General features: G+C 43.3%; 1 protein-coding gene across 1 annotated transcript in view; it reads right to left on the bottom strand.

The window, feature by feature from the left end:
- The window catches only part of znf407 (zinc finger protein 407), a 153,755-nt gene that overhangs the window by 32,231 nt on the left and 103,824 nt on the right, over window positions 1–17,700 (bottom strand). The window contains 2 exon segments of the mRNA XM_078253539.1: window positions 11,067–11,245; window positions 17,122–17,242. Of these exon segments, the coding sequence (XP_078109665.1) occupies window positions 11,067–11,245; window positions 17,122–17,242 (300 nt within the window).

The raw sequence follows: 17,700 nt of genomic DNA, 5'->3' as shown, positions 1-17,700 counted from the left end.
CTGCAAATCTGAGAGCTGTCAGTCAGTGTGAGTGGCAACCCCTTTCGCCCAGAGAAACGGCAATAAATTGGGTTTCCTGATAAGGCCCCGGCATCACTGGCACAACATCTGACCAAAAAGGGGGAAAAAAAGAAGAAAAAATGAGCTGCTTTTTCCGTAGGCCACTTGAGTGCTGTCAATCAATGTGACTGGCAGGCTCACATGTCGCCAGTGGAGAGAGCAATGGAGGGAAAAAATTGATTAATGTACAGAAGAAGGAGCGGTGAGAGAGGGAGAGGGAGAGAGAGACACAGCATTAAGTCTGGCTGGGAGAAAATGAATAAATATGATAAATATGATAATTGAAATTATGAGATTTTGGTACTTGGTATTGGATTCCGCTATGTGCCCAAAGGGATTAGTCCTTCATTCAGTGCAGCCTTTCTGTCCCCTACACACACAAACAATGAGCGCCCATGCATGCTTTCAAAAACTAACACAAAATAAATACATTTAACAAAAAGATCTAATTCTCCCAGGTGGGTATGCTGTATGTGTAAAACTCTGAGGCAGCAAGAGGATGATAAACTTAAAAGTAGCCGTCTGCGAACCCACCGACAAAGTAAAAAATAAAATAAAATAGGGAAAAACAGCGTCAGTAGCAGCAGGAGAACTTTGTCCTGTGAAGACAGAAGATGTATGGCTCAGGGGAGATAGTAGCAACAGTAAATGATTACCTTTTTACAAACTGGGCCTTTGTAATAAAATGCGTAAGGGGGGAGCATTATCAATTCAGCCGCCCGGTGAAGATAGCATTTCTGAAGCCACGGCGAGGCTGATCACTATCTAGAGAGGAGCCTGAATCTTGTATTCCTCACTGCGAGTCCAGGAGGGAGAGGGGTCTGGGACCTGTATCGTGTGTGTGTGTGTGTGTGTGTGTGTGTGTGTGTGTGTGTGTGTTTCACTGAGAGAGACATCCGTTAAGGCCTCTTATGCCTGCAGGCCCAGCTGTGACAGAACCAAGATCTATTTTCTTACACCCGCAAACAGAAAGACATGCAAGAGTGTGTGTGTTTGTGTGTATTCGCAGAAGCACACACATACACATGAAATCTCTTATACGTGCAAACATACATACTTAGTCCCTGGGGGAACTATAAGATTGGAGATGTAGTTCTGTGAAAACCTGCATGTGTGTGACAGTTTGTGTGTGTGTGTGTGTGTGTGTGTGTGTGTGTGTGTGTGCAGATTCTCTGCTAGATGTCTGATTCTGGAGCAAGACACTGACAGATGACATGTACACACACACACACACTCTCTCTCGCTCTCTCAAACAACACACTTGTTTGATAGCAGTCAAACAGGAGTAGAAGACAACGCAGAAGAGACAACAGACAAATAGACAGAGAGACAGATAGCATGGCAGAGCTTAGCTGCTGGCCCAGAGTCATATCAATCACTCTCAACACACACAAACACCCAAATGCTAAGACATCATAACACACACAAACACGGAGAACCAGAAGAAAGAGGCAGAAAGCAAGCTGATATACTGACAGAGTAGTATGGGGGTTAAACAACATGGGCAGACAGTTATAAAGAGATATCAGTGTTGCCCAGGGCATTAACACCCGCTGTTGAATTGTGGGACATATAAATGGCCGATGATGTGACACTCATCTGTCCCTCACGTGTATGTGTGTGTGTGTGTGTGTGTGTGTGTGTGTGTGTGTGTGTGTGTGCGTGCGCTTGTGTGTCTGCTTTACAACATCACAAATGCTACACTACTGCAAACCCTCACTCTTTGCCAACGGCTATCAGACATCACTGATTTTAAGTTTAAATCAGCCCCATTCATGCTTTATGAATGTCCAGTAAGTGCACAGTTATTTTGACAATATTTGACGAAAAATTATTATTAAGGAAAATTGTGAGCCTCGACTTGGAGACTACACATGTATGACAGAAATCCTGCTTTACAGAACAAAGGGCAGGGATGTTTCAAATACACTATATCCAATACTAGGGACTTAAGAGTTAGAGCTTAGATCGGGCCCAAAAAAATCAAGCCCGACCCTACCCGAGCCCGTGCATGTTGCGTCCGAACCCATCCCGACACGTTAACTGTAATTATGAGCCCGAGCCCGATTTAAACCCGACATTTTTTGAATACGTGGGCCGTTATAACTGACGTTCTCAACTACAATTCCGAGTTGTTTGAACTCCAGAAATCTGTTTAGAATTATCTTAATAAATACAGGTAATGCAACGAGGACGAAGCATGTAAACTGCGCTGTTTGTTTATTCAGACTGGAATGGATCGCAAATGGATCCGAAAGAAGAAACGTAAAAAAAAGAACTCTAACCTAAACTCGACCCTATAGCTTCTCCCTCAGTGAGGGTAACAGATCAAGGCAGCAACATAATCAAAGCCCTGGAACCATATAGGAGATTTCTTAATTAGGTCTCGATCACCTAATTAATACCGTCCTTCGCCACGGTCTGCATGCTGACGCGCTGGCCGACAACAGTGCTGCAGATGGGGGAGACACGATGTAGTACAGTTTACCTCACACTCAAGTCAGTGCAGGACACCCAGAGCTACGGGAGAAGCTGGAGAGGCATAGCTTTCTCCCCACCGAATAAGGCTAATAAAGTAGTGATTAAAAAAACACAAATGCTTGGTCAAGGACACGGCCCGGCCCGGCCCGGCGGCGGAAAATATTGGCCCGGCTCGGGCTCGGGCAGAGAATCTAAACTCTACTTAGAGTCAGTGTATCTCTGTCTGCTCTTTGAAATTGAAAGTATATCTTGTCCCTAAGCATGTACAAGACTAAATCTCCAGCATAACCCTTTAAAAACGCAGCAAATAAAGCCAAAACTAACTGCATGGTAAGACATTACAAGGACTAAGTTGGATAATATTAACCCTTTAAATGACCGCTAAAAAGTGAACAAGTTAAATGTAATGTTTTATAAAGTGTTTAATGTAAGTTTTTTTTTTTATTAATTTTTTTTGGGGGCTTTTCCCTTTATTTCAGAGTGACAGTGGCTAGACAGGAAAGGTGGGAGAGAGATGGGGGATGACACGCAGCAAAGTGCCGCAGGTCGGACTCGAACCCGGGCCGCTGCAAAGGACTCAGCCTACATGGGGCGCATGCTCTATACTGGGTGAGCTAGAGGTCGCCTCAGTGTTTAATGTAAGTTAGAATTAAATATAAGATGCATTTCACAACTGTCATGAATTTCAGTGAAGGTTTACGCCTCCATGACTGAGTCCAAATATTTGATGTCAAACATATATCCCTAAAATTACAAGTTAAAAGCTGTTCTGATATTTTTTCATATTTAGATAATCACATTCAGTTTGATATTTTAAGACATTTGTGGCACTGCGGTCCTGAAATGATATTACATTACATTTATTTAGCAGACACCTTTATCCAGAGCGACTTACAAGTAAGTAAGTCAATTAATAAAAGTAAAACAGGTCGCCCAGAGAGTAGAGTGCCCTGTTCACAGTCTCATCTGAACAAATACATAGCACCAAGCTCTGCTATTAAAAACAAAAGTTTGCCCCTCTCTCCATCCTCCTTATTCTCTTTTTTTCCTTTTTTCACAGGTGTCAGAAGAGATTTCATGGCCTGTGCGTATGTGTGAATTTGCCACACCCCTTTTGAGTGCTAATTTACCCTTTTAGGTTTAATCTCCCAGTGAGTGGCTTTCCTCGCCCTTTAATTAGGCTACGGGGAGTCGACACCAACACTAAACACACACACTTAGACTTCCAGACCCGCACGCACACCATTTCTTGCTACCATACACACATATATATATATATATATATATATATACACACACACCCGCTCAAATGCTGCCGTCCCACACTTGAGACACGCTTTGCTAAGACTCCTCATCAGCCCTCTGTGGGCCTCTTTCACACTCTGGCTCCCTTCAACTGCCCCAGTCACCAAGACAGGACCGAGAAAAAAGGAAGGAGGAAAAAGTGAGATATTCTGCACTTGTGAGAGGACAGAAAGAGGTGCTGGTGGTGAAGGCATTTGTCTCGGAACCTTTTCCATTTCAAATCTATTTGTCAAGTTAAAGCGGCATTACAGTAAGTCACATCAGATTTTTGCAGACCCAAGTGGCAGGAAGAGATAGATGTTTTGAAGTTTAAAGACGTCGCAGCTCATATGTTTTCTAACGAGATTCGGGTGACGTGCACTCATTGAAACCAAATAATGTGGCCGAAAACATCTCTGCAACGGATCGGGCCAGGCGCTCTCTCATGTTAATGAGATGCTTGAATTTCACTCATTAGTCTCATCACTATGTGTTTTTATTTAGGAAGAAAGCAGGAATATTTTTCACATAAAACAAGGTGGTCCATGAAATCCTTTTTTTTTTTTTTTTCCTTCCTTTTGATGAAATCTGTTGTAGTACTACCATGTACGCCAGAGGAGCCTTCACAGTAAAGGGTGTTTTGGACAGAAACATCTGAGTTCTGTCAATCAAAAAATAGGCAGATCTTTGCTCTCTGAATTTTCACCCTAATTAGTGTCCTTTTTCTCTTTGAGCGCATTTCTTCGAATACCACCTGTACCAGTGCTTAACTTAACACTGAAACTCCTCACTTCCACTTCTCTTTACCCTCTTTTCCTCACCAAACAGACCACAGATTTACCCAAACAAAACTGGGCACTAAAGAGGGAAATACAATAACAGCAGTAGTGATAGTGGCTTGTTATGTTGGAAATAAGAGGGCACTTAATTGGGGTCTGATAGTCTAATAGGCAGGCCCTCTGATTACCAACTCTGCACATTGGCTTAAATTAGCCCACTGATGAGCAGCCAGGGGATTCAATTATGTTAGGGGAGAAATAAGGGGCCCTAATAGGCCACTGTATCAGGAAACATGGGACTGGGTTGGGCTAAAGCGTTGGTAATTGGTTGTTTAGTTGGGAAAGTTGAGCCTGTTGGTAATTAGAGATGCCAAGACGTTTGGAGAGCCACCAACAGACGACACACCGAGGCTAGAGAGAGGCGAAGGAGGAAGAAAAGGGTCCTTTGCACAGTAAAAGGGGCAAAGGTTGTGGTGAAGATCTTAGAAGTGCACTTCAGCCAATGAGGGTGTAGATAAAGGAAAACATGTTGGTCCGAGGAGCTGTGTTAACTCAGTAAAGGTCAAGATGGGGCAAGCTGGGCTAAAAGAGAAAAATCAGCAGTCTCGGTTGTGTCACAACCTCCTCTCTTTAACAAATTCTGCTTTTCTCTCTTATCTTTTAATTTTTTTTTTTTACTCAACATTCTCAATAAAAAACAATTATCGTTTTCTTTCTTTCGGTCTTTCTTTCCTGTCTTAAGACAGGTTAGCTGTTGGCTGTAGCTGGATACGTACGGTGTCTGAATTGAGGGGAGGAGGAGGAGGATTGAATTATGGATGAGGCTTTATAGGAGACGGCGGCCTGTCTGGTCCCATATTCACTGTCCCATACAGGAGGAGCAGCCCTGCCCGCCAGCATCCCCACCACACGTCACTCACACGAGGTGTTTGTGTGTGTCTATGTGTGCGCTTCTGTCCAAGTACTGCATGTTCACATGAAAGCATACTCCATTGTTCTGACAAAAGGCCTTGCAAACATACAGCAAATATTTTTCCTTTCATCTTTTGATTAAAAAGATAGAAATTAAGCATTTGATGTGCGCTGACACATTATAAACAATCCCTTTAGGATCTCTTAAAAGTACTAGCTTAATATAAATGATACACACAAGGGAATTGGTGTTCCCAACAAAAAACTGGTGCCGTAGCTTTCCAGGAAAAGTAGCTTTCAGTGTTTGAGCTGGAGTCTCAGAAGACATTTGCTCATTACCTAATTTAACCAGTTCAGAAAAAAAAGGATTTTGTAGCTAAATATCATCTCTACATGTGGTTACAAAACTATTTACTGTTGTTCTCCTTCTTGTGCCCTTGCACATCATACATTATATGTTTCACACAACTGTAGCATTAGACTAAAAACCTATGCAGACTAAACAACTGTATCCTTTTGTCCTGCTATCACACTGTGCAACTCTTAGGCTGTGGCCTACATAAGCCATCTGCAATGTTTTTTCAGAATAGTGCAACATAAGCAAGCACCTAACATAACTGTGCCATTGCAACACCAGGGAGCACACAGTATATCAAGTGTCATCAATCTGCCTCAAATTTTCTGACAGTGACAGAACTTGTCCAGAGGCTCAGACAGAGGCAGAGGTTGACCCAGTCTGTCAATGACACAATACTTCGTCAGTCATCATTTACCGTGTGGAAAAAGAAATCTGTCTGTGATGGCCTAAAGGTGGCAAACTCACAAATGTAGACATCACTTCACATTCGGAGCAGCCAGAAACCCACTGCCTCTACGTCTCCACACTGATTGGATGGGACTTGTCAGTCAAGGCTCTGAATAGCCACTAAACGGTTGAGCGGAGGCACTTGGATTGATGCCAGGAGGAAGGGAATGGGAGAAGAGGATGAAACAAAAGGCTGTTTGTTGTGGCTGATGTGTGATGAATGCAGCCGGTTGAGGGAGTTTTCACGCTTATTGGAGCAGGTCATTATGCAGGAATTGCTGCTTGCTCGGCCAGGACCGGCCCTGTATTGGTTTACTAAGACACATGCAACTGACGGTGGGCCTTTTTTCCCCAAACCACGTAGCTAACCCCCTCAAACACACGCACGCACGCCAAAGTGAGCCATTCAGGACCAGATGAAGCTGAAAGGTGTTCCTCCATGAGGGAATTATCCAATTAACACCCAACACTAGCTTGAGCTAATCTTCAAGTTCATACATGTAGGCTTGCTGAGGTTGCTTTGTGTGGTCGGGGTAAATGATGGGGACAGAATAAAAAACACAGGCACCAAAAGAGCTCCATTTCCTCACTCTTTTATTTCCTGGTAAAAATATTTAACTTATTTTTTGGCTTCCCGTTAAGCGAACAAATGCCTCATTGTTGACTTTGGAAGATACAACTCAGAATTACTAAATCTACGCTTTGACAGCATCAGCACAATGATCCACCCTGTGAACAGAATGACTTTTTTTAAGTCAATGCCTATCATGCGAATGCAACATAAGGACGGTGACACAAAGACGCAGGTTCATCACTAACGCTGACGACTTGATGTCCTATAGGTGTTGTTTTTTTTAAACTGTGATGCATTGTTTTGTTTTTTTCACATATTTTCCAACACAGAAACGTGTCACATATAACACATTGTTATTAGAAACAGATGTTGATTTTATCGTCAGTGTCTGTGGCTTCTTTCACAACGTCGACACAGTGTCATATGCGCCGGGATACCAGGATACATTTGCATGACATACACACCTGTCCTCCGCAATCCAACACGCCGCTGTAACACAATAGGCAAGCAAAACTCAGGAGAGTAATGTTTCATTATATGATGAACAGAAGGTGAAAGCGAGGGAGGGGAGCCGGGGAGGCACACAGATGCATAACTTAAGTAAAAGCCATCCAAACCCATATTTGTTTACAGATTTGTTTAATAAGGAAAAAAAATATATGCAAACAAATGAATTTGCCTGTGGTTGTAACTGCGTATTACGATCATCACTTACAAGGCCAGGTCTCCCCCAGCCCTCTACAGTAACTATCCATCATGCATTATTAAGGAAAATAGAATCTGCATAAGGCAGCAACAATGCCTTGAAGTTTATTTTTTATAGATTTAAAAAAAAAAAAAAAAATCTTTTTAAGCACTCAGCAGCGGATCCAAGTACTCAGTCGCTGTTAGCTAATTACAAAGCATTTGATCGCTACGCCCCCAAGATGTGCAATTATAACCTTGGCTGAAAATGAGGGAAATAATTCACAATTTAAAATAGTGGGATGAAGATGCTCTGACAAAGCTAATGGCGACATCTCACCTGTGTGTGTGTGTGTGTGTAACATAGTTTTGGGTACTGAACAGGACAGGAGGCTGATTTAACAAAGCCATTGCCCTGAAACCACAGCTGACCTCGCTGGAGGGGGATAACAAAGAACGAAGGCAAATACACAATTTCCCAAAGCTGCTCCAGTCATAGGGTAGTTGCAGCATTTTTAACTAGAAAGAAAGTTCTGGCAGAGCGGTAATTTAGCAAAGTGGCAGTGCTCTGAGAGGTACCTGTAGCTCTAGTTCTGCTGCAGTGCTATCTATGCCGAGATCACACACACACACACACACACACACTTCTTTGTGGCATATCTCTCTGCAGATCGCACAAGGAAGACAATTGTCATTACCATTTTATTAAAATGTGTCCTATCAGCAACATTTTCCCCTCACATATCTAACCTCTTTTTTCCTTATTCCCCCCCCCCTAATTCTAATCATCATTCCCCTCCATCACTTGCTGGGTCTAATTCCCTCTCTTCCTTCGTTTGCAAAGGACCTCTGCTTTCATCCTTGAGAAGGGCTTTAATTCGAAGTGCGACACTGAATAAAGAAGGGAAGACGGAGCGCAAGCGAGAGAGAGAGAGAGAGAGAGAGAGAGAGAGAGAGAGAGAGAGCGCGAGAGAGTGATATGGAAAGACAGAGCAGCAGTGGAGACGTTCGGGTGTCAATCAATCCGGCGCGAGGGGCTGCAAGGGCCCATGACTAGGGTGCGTTTGATCTGTGTCTTTCAAAGGGGGAACAACGGGAAGGGCCATCACAGATGATTTGCCTCTCGCTGCTGGCCCTGGTGCCACTCTGACAGAGAGCAATCACAAGCAGGTTAATTCAACATCTACCTTCTTAATCTTTTTTTCCCCCGTCTCTTTCTTTTGGTCTCGTACTGTCTGCTTAGATGAAACACTGCTCTTTCCGCTACCACCCCACCTTCCTGTTCCTCTCTTTTGAAAGAGGGAGAGAGATCACAAGTGTACTTTCAATGCCTTTTCAAACCACCTATAGTTTGATTGCGTTGGTCCTAATCAGGTAAATTGTTTTCTGCGGTCCTGCAATAGTTAATTTACGCGTACAAGCTGTAATGCATCAATGAAAGCGAAGTGGGATCACTAATTTCTTTTTGTTAATTGGTGCAGGAAAGAATTTTCTTCTCGGGTAAAGACACACCATCAGCTGCATTTCTTTTGGATCATTTCTTTTGCTGTCATTCTTTGGGTTCATATCTGTGGTGTGCTATGACCAGAATGTGAATTAGAGCGTCATGATGACATCTTGAACACATGCTGCTTAACTTGACTGAAAGTGGAGGATATGTTTCCTCCAGATGACTGAAAGACTGAACCCCACAACGAATGTTGCTTGCTATGGCTAGGTGGAACCCCAGTAAGATCATAGCCCCATTTAAGATGAAGCCACAGAACTGGCCTGGACACATAGAGAGAAATATCTTTCTTTACTTGGTATAGCAGTTATGTTCTCATGTGGCTTAACAGATCACACTAAGGGGGACGCTAAGAAACAAAGTGAATCTTCTTCACCAAAGGTCAGCCATGCATTAAGGACAAACAGAGGTGAGGGAAATTCAGGGTGAAAGGGTAAGAAGAAGCGTAAAAGGTGTGCTTTGGTTAAAGGTGAGAGGGTACGGAGAATATGAAGGAGGCAGGTGTTTTAAAGAATAGTTGAAGGTAAAAAGGTTGTGCAGGGAGGTTAGGGCATGGAAGTAAAGGAGATCAAAGATGGAAGTTGCTCATTGAATTTGAAGAACAGAAATTATACCAAAAATAAGCCTGTTTGAGAAATTTAACAAATAAACTTTTCAGAGTCAGCACAAAGACAACTCCAGATCCATTCAGTTTCAACAGGAAATAAACCACAGTACTGCCAGAATGCAGCCATTTTCCAGTAATGTCCCTGCCTGGCCTCTTTCCCATGGTGCTCCCCTCTAACTCTACTGCTTTTATGGAAGGTCAAAGGGATAACAGGATAAAGGCTGTCCTCTCTGCTCCTCTGAAGGACAAGCACTCGGCCGATTGGATTTGGTGGCCTTCAAGGACAATGGAGGAACACTGGGATACAAAGGAACCAATAGGAGGAACACAATTTCATCTGTCTCTATGGCCTGAGTGATTGGCAGGGATGGCTAGACCAGCATTCTTTGATAGCTGCCTCTTTGTGGCTGGGTGCCCTCCATCAGCACTGAATAGCGAGACTCGATCCGACAAAAACACTCACGGTTTCTGGAAGACCTGACCTCTGTGGAATGATAGAGCCCGGGCAGGGTTGCGGGGGCAGCCAGGTGGTTTAATTCAGTAGAAAGATTTCAAACGTTGATTTGTCTGCGGGTATATACTGTATGTGTGTATGTTGGTGTGCACATTACACATTGGAATGCAGAAAATTAGTGAGGCAAGTTAGAAAATGCAAGACGTAGGGTTCAAATGCTTGGCGTAGCAAAAAAAATTCTGGATGGGGAACACAATAAGTTCCCAGCTACCGGCCTCGGGAAGGCACTTAAAGGGGCAGTCCACTGAAATCTCCCTCCAGAGCACTTAGGGGTTTGTTGCCCTGCTCAAGGGCACCCAGGCAGTGCCCAGGAGGTGAACTGGCACCTCTCCAGCAACCAGTTAACACAATCTGACTTTTTCGTGCAGGACTTGAACCGGCCACCCTCAGGTTCCCAAGCCAGGTCCCCACCGAGTTAATGCCGCCCCATTAATTTCTAAACTGTTTTAACAGGTTGAGTAGCACTACTGATGACTCTTGAAAATTGTAAATATATAAATAGTAAAAGTGGTGGGGCGTCCCTTTAACTTTCAAATGATCCATTTGATTCAGCCAACAGAACAAAACCAAGGTAGTAGATGGCAGCTCCTAGATGTGTAAGCTAAGGCAAGACATTGCTGTAAATAAGCCTGGAGTGCCAAAGACCTTTTAAACACAGGGGTGTTCAGGACTGTCTTCAATCCACTGTTTCTGAATGTAGGAAAATATGTTCAAGTCTTACTCCAGACAGACATCTTCTCATTAGGGACCCGAATCACATAAAATGCTATGGATGTTGAGAGCGATGAGGCATACACACAGATAACAGTTTTTGTTTTTAAACAGAGCCTCCTCAAATACAAATTGAACAATTAGTTACCTGCATGTAGGTAGGCGAGGTCTGGATTCTCGATATCAGGGTGACTTTCCTTCAGGTGGTTGCGGAACTCCATGGGAGAGTTGGTGGCATAGTTACATTTGGGACAGTTGTACATCTTCACGCCCTCGTGTTTGCCCGTATGGAGAATGTGCTTCCGGATGTTCTCAGCACAGTTGGATCTAAGGGAGACAAACAAAGATAAAAGGCTTCATTCTTTTTTTGGAAAAGATTTTTTTTTTTTTAAAGATTTAAAGATGAGAGTCATGAGGGAGAAAACACAAGCTAAACACTTGGCAACTTTCCCAAGAAAGGTTTGCTGTACTAACATTTTTTTTTTTTGCCAATGATGAGAGACACACGCACACGCGCACACGCACACGCACACACACACACACACACACACATTAGAAACAACTCAAACTGGGCTTCGGAGCAGAGGGAGCAGCCGTGTTTGGAAAGACTCTCAAAGCATTCATTACCTAAATACGCCTCTGTGAAACAGGCCCACAAACGACTAAAGACCGCTTTCACAAACAGCAAAACACAACTTGTTACACAAACAATATTTAAATCCTGTTAATTCTTTGATATTCACACTATTGCATATCTCTAACTTTATTTTCTTCCCTTACAGCTGGTAAGCAGGTTTGGTGTGTAATGGTGCTGGGAGCAGTGGGTAATGCATGCTGTGAGACTGCCTACTGAGTGCACTAGAGATATGTCTGAAGACATCTGTTAAGCATTATGTATCTTTTGCAATTGTATGAAAGGTATAGAAATAGTGGTGTGTATGTGTGTGTGTGTGTGTGTGTGAGAGAGTCTGTGGGTCTTTGGGCTGGTCAGATAGGGCAGGCCAAGCAGTGAGCTACTGCAGGGTGTAGGATGTAATGATGTCAGCTCAGAGAGTCTCACACAACCCTCCGCTGATTAATGATGCTGCCTGACCTGCTCCCAGGCTCTATCTAAACCCACACACACACACACACACACACACACACACACACACACACACACACACACTCGCTCATACACACACACGTTATTGAAGCCCTGAATGGGCAAAACAAACATGCACATACATACATAAATAGACATGAACAAACCTTAGTTTGTGCCAAAATCAAAATGGTGAATCTCTGATATGACTAGACAGGTGCAAATATACAGACATGAATCCATAAACACCGCCCCACTTCTCTCTCTCTCTCACACACACACACACACACACACACACACACACACACACACACACACACACACACACACACAGACGTGCACATAAGAGCACAAATAATGCATCATGCAAGCAAGCATGTGCATTGTACAACACACTTTCATACACACACATAAACACACACCATCATGTGTTGATGGATGGGGCACTCGTGCTCAGTTTGGACCTGACATTCTCAGACAGTATAATACGCAATTACTCTCCCTTATCACCTTGGCCAGGACAATAAAGCCTCACAGTGCCATAGCTCACGCCAGCCAAGGAAAGAATTTGTTTTCACTTTTGCAGAGACACCTCTCTCCATCATGGGGCCACAGTCCAGCCCGGCTCCACTGGGGCCTAAGGAGGAAAAAATAAAAATAAAAAAAATAAAAAAAATAAAAAAACAGAGCGGGCCCTCACTGGGTTCTGTTCATGCTGTATGAAATACATAAGCACTAGCCGCTGGTGAACAATGAGGGCTCTTCACAAAACTGAACACTGCAGTCGGTTGGGGTGCCACGCTCTCAACAAAAGAAAGTGCTTTTTAAAAGCAGCAATCCACAGCAATGTAGAGATGTCTGTTATACCCCATCACTGATGAATATAGCACTACACAATTCAAAATATGTATATTTCATTAGAGCGTTTGCATTTGCTTTGGGTCAGAGATTCCTGGCTCACAGGAAGTGATGCATTTGGATTTCTAGTTTGTTTGAAATTAGGCAGAAGAAGAACTGGGTAGTTACAGCGGTGTTTGCCATAGTGAAGGAACAGACAAATAAAAGGGATGAATGATGCCACAATACTGGCAACACTTCATTCACAAGCAACATGCGGTACAAAAACACCAGGCTTAATATCTCGAAATTAAAAAAGGAGCCGCAAATGATAAACCTTGGCCTGATATGAAAACCATAAATTTAAGGTCTTGTAGGTTTAGATACAGTTAGTACATAACCCTTGATATTTACACACGTTCTCAATCACTTATGCAGCAGATTGGCACACACTGTTGTGATTACTTTATCAGCCATCATGAACAACAGGTTCACAGACAAATCATGGCCACATCTGTTGACTGTTCTTCTGCTTAATGAAAAAGGACAGAAGAAAGAACTCAAAATGTCACATCGTTGTGAATTACCGCAAATCATACTGCTAAAAAAATGCATTTTATACTTAAAGTGAACTGATTTCTTATTCGAAAGTGGGAGCATAAATAGATAAAATTTGAAGCGGAGCTAAAAGGTTCTAAAGCGAGCGCGGGTGGATTCCTAGGGGGGCCATGCTAGCTCTCAGATATGGTAATGGAGTAATTGTCATATTAAAACAACACAACGTGCATTTAGGAGTCAGCAGGTGTCACAGTTAGTGAAACCCACACCAGCCCTCCTACTATACACTGTATTAATTAGTCCAACACTGTTTCAACTTCCTCCCCCATCCATGCACTCAGCAAGGGAATCAGCCATACTGATGCTCAATGGATACATCACCCCTTCTCTACCTCTTTCTGTCTCTCCCCTTTATTTGAGCCATTTCCATATTCCTCCTCCCAACGACTGTATGGTAATGGGAGAGGTGTAATTGAGAGGCGCTTCGTTAGAGGAGATTTTAATGTGTTTCTTTGTGTGTGTTAAGAGTCAGTAGGTGTATTTGGATCATTGGTGCCATTTGGATCTTATTCTGCCAAGGAGGCCCAGTTATCATCATTAATGTCTCACCCCTCCTCCCTCATCTCTCCCTTCACTTTACAAGGTCACAAACCTTCCTGGCATTGACAGTAAGCGTGCCATCCTCAAAGCTGCCATCGCCGCCAATTGAAATAGCATTTTAACAGGTAGATTGAAACATGAATGCCGCGGCATTCAATAAACAATAATAGCCCAAGAAGGATGGTAACGTGGCAGGAAGTCAGAGGCTACATATCAATTAGACCGCTTAAGATGCCACCGTGACTTTAATGAGAGAGAAAAAAGCTCCTCATTGTGAACAATAGAAATGACTCCTTAAATACTGAAGTAAAGAAGTTTTGCGGTTTGCACAAATAGCTGGAGAATAGTCAAATAGACATCATTAATTGACAGCCCAGGACTCCCAGTGCAATATCATTAGAATATTTTTACCACTATTCCTCAACTATAATTATCCCCCTCTATTATCTATCTCTGTCTGAATAGGAGATAAGTGGCATTTGATGGATCATTCACTCCATGCTCATTTACATGCATTTGAGGAGCAGCCTTGATGGAGATCACATTGTATCGAGTGGGAACTATAGATGTCATCCATAACATTTAATATGGATATTTAAATAGTGGCAATCAGATGTATACTAGTAAAACAGATATAAATATGTTCTATGAGCAAGAACTGTCAATCACACAGCTGCTTCATTTGCCTCAGACCTAAATATGTCTTTACAACGGCGCCACATGTATTTCAAAGGCTTACATCAAAAGGTCAGACGTGCTAAGTCATCTAGTCGCTCCTTATCGTGGTCAGGCCACCGGAGACGTCAGGGTTTTAAACATGTATTCAGAGTGTAAAGGCAGGGCGGAGGCGAGGGCCCTCGTGGCTGTCTGAGGCCCCCACATTCAATTCCTCATCCTCACATTAGTAAGCCAGCGGGGCGTTTCCCCAACCACCTCCTCCTCCCACCTTGCAACCCCCCTTGCCTGCCCTCTGGACCTCTCAGAACCCCTGGGGCCACCAAAATGGTAATTGGGTTTCTAATTTACTGTTTCATTTGCCACTATCTGTAATGATCATTAAGGATCAGTGCGGGAACAATGGGGCCAGGCACATTTGGCTCGTTCTATGTACAGTTTATCTCTGGTACTGGGGGTAAGTCTACCGTAGTGGCTGGATATGGGACTAAAATGTGTCCTCAGGGGGACAAAAAATAAATAAATCAACCAATATTCATGATTAACATTCACTTCAAATACATGTTCAATACTTTCCTTGGCCTTTGACCCAAAATGTTTAATGAGAGATTTGGATAGAATTCAACAAATGTTTGCAAGATGGTGTCTTCATCATCATACAGTCTTGTTTTTTTCCCCCTGGGATCTGAGGTTTAGTGTCCCGTGAGGTACAAAATGTATGTCATAGCACAAATGGAATTCTGAGCAAAACAAAATTCTTGCAGTATGCAAATTTCATATAGACGATCGGCAGTTCCAATCTAACAAGAATGAGTGCCTACAGCCATGCTAGCAGCTCTGTGAGGATGTACATGGGCACAGCGGCGCTTTTAACATCAGCATGCTCACAATGACAATGCCGGCCCGCTGGTGTTTAGCAGGTTTACAGTGTTCACCATCTTAGTTTTGCATGTGAGCATTTTCTACTAAGCATTAAACACAAAGTACAGCTAAGGCTGATGGGAATGCCATTAGTTTTGCAGGTATTTGGTCATAAACCTAACAATTGAAATAAGAAAGGATTCATTCTATGGAAAGCACGAATACCTGTACAAGCTTCTGTCCCAATCCATTAAAAAGAAGTTAAGATATTTCACTGGATAAGTGAAAACTTTGCTTTAGGGTGCTAGGTGAAATGTCAGAGGATCACCAACATCATTAGAAGTCATCCTCTGGGCACCATGAATGCCTGTACACAATTTCATGGCACTCCATGCGATAATTGTTGAAACAAAAAAACCTCATGGTGACACTGGAGAAACACTCAGTGGATCACCAGCATCAGTAGGAATCATCCAATAGTTGTTAAGATATTTTAGCCTGAACCAAAGTGGTAGGCCGACTGTCACTGCCACCCCTGAAGCTATGCCGCTGGCAAGGCTATTCAAAATATCAACCGTTTATTGGCCTACAAACCTTGTAGTTGAACTTAGAAGATGCAGTCTTCCTATGCTATTAAATGACACTTCAAAGCATCTTAAATCAAACACAACCCATACACTGGTCGATCCTTAATTGATACAGTCAAGGGATATGTTATGATAACTTTGGGTACAAGGTGAGATAATCCTTTGATAATTGCAAAATAATAGCCTGACTACAAGTATTACCTCTCAGCATTTCATTTTTTCTAAGTTGGACTGCATACAAAAGACTTGTGAAATGAGTCGAGCGCTTCACTGCAGCGGAGCAGGTGTAACAAGCTGCCGAAATGACTTTGTCACAGAGGGGAAAAAACAAATGAAGAGTACATCTAAAACCAATGATGGGTTTGAGATCATTCCCTTTCACACTCTTCTGCCACAACCTGACGAGGAAGCACAGGATGAGAGAAAGCGAGAAAGACAGAGAGAGTCAAGGGGAGGCAGAGGGAGAGAGAGAGAGAGCTAGAGAGAGATGGAGATGTGCAACGCCAGCCAAAACTTTTTCAATTTCACCGACAATTTCCTGTGTAATTACTGATGTGGTATGATGGTGTTTTAATGACAGGGACCTGCCAGTGACAGTGACATTGTGTGTGTGTGTGTGTGTGTGTGTGTGTGTGCGTGCGTGTGTGTGTGTGTTGGGGAGATCTGGCTGGGCCTGTTGATGATGGCAGAGTGATGAGATGGAGCTGTGCTGTGGAGATTAGACCTGTCTGCCCCCCCCACACACACACACACACACACTCTCACACACACACACACACACACACACACACACAAAGCCACTAGCATTAATGCCACCCCCCCCCCAACCCCTCCGAACTACCCTACAATGCCACCTGCTATCTCACCATCACACTCACTCACTTACATACACGCCGCAGACCCTCCTACCCCCCCCCCCACACCTATCAACCCCCTGATCATCAGTGCCATGGTGGCGGCCATCAGCGCCACCAACCATGGGCGGGTCAATGAGCCGGTACCTGTAGTCGCACCAGGGGCAGCGGTACGGTTTCTCCCCAGTGTGAACACGTTTGTGCCGCGATAGGTGGGACTGCGTGGTGGAGGCGAAGTTGCAGAGCTTACATTTGAAGGGTCTCTCTCCTGTGGGGTGGAGGGGGTGAAAAGATAAGAGACAGACAATGGTGATGAGACCAAGATGACATAAATGTCACACATAGACACATAAATATGCAAACCCAGGTAGAAGGCTACAACTGACATGGTTTGGCCAATATGTGACACCGTTTTGCTGGCTTCATGAATCCAAATGATCAAAATTAAATAACCACAAGAGCCAATAGCAGTTCTGAATTCACTGTGAAACTACAAAAGCTACAATTTCTGAAATAAATGTAAGTTCTCTCGCTTACTCTGAACACTGCAGGTGCACAGACTGTAAACACGTTAAAATGTCTAAAAAAAACGATTTTGATGTGTGGGAGTTGCAGTTGATTTGACAGTTTAAGACCTGTTGGCAGTTATTTGTCAGTTTGTATGTAAAAACTCAAAGTAATTGAACAAACAGTTGAATATTAAAAGCTGAAAGCAGTTTAACTGCC

This window comes from Sander vitreus, chromosome 6, assembly GCF_031162955.1.
Source record: "Sander vitreus isolate 19-12246 chromosome 6, sanVit1, whole genome shotgun sequence".
NCBI classification, from domain to species: Eukaryota; Metazoa; Chordata; class Actinopteri; order Perciformes; family Percidae; genus Sander; species Sander vitreus.
The sequence above is the reverse complement of the archived record's forward strand: the minus strand, read 5'-3'. Positions and strand labels throughout refer to the sequence as shown.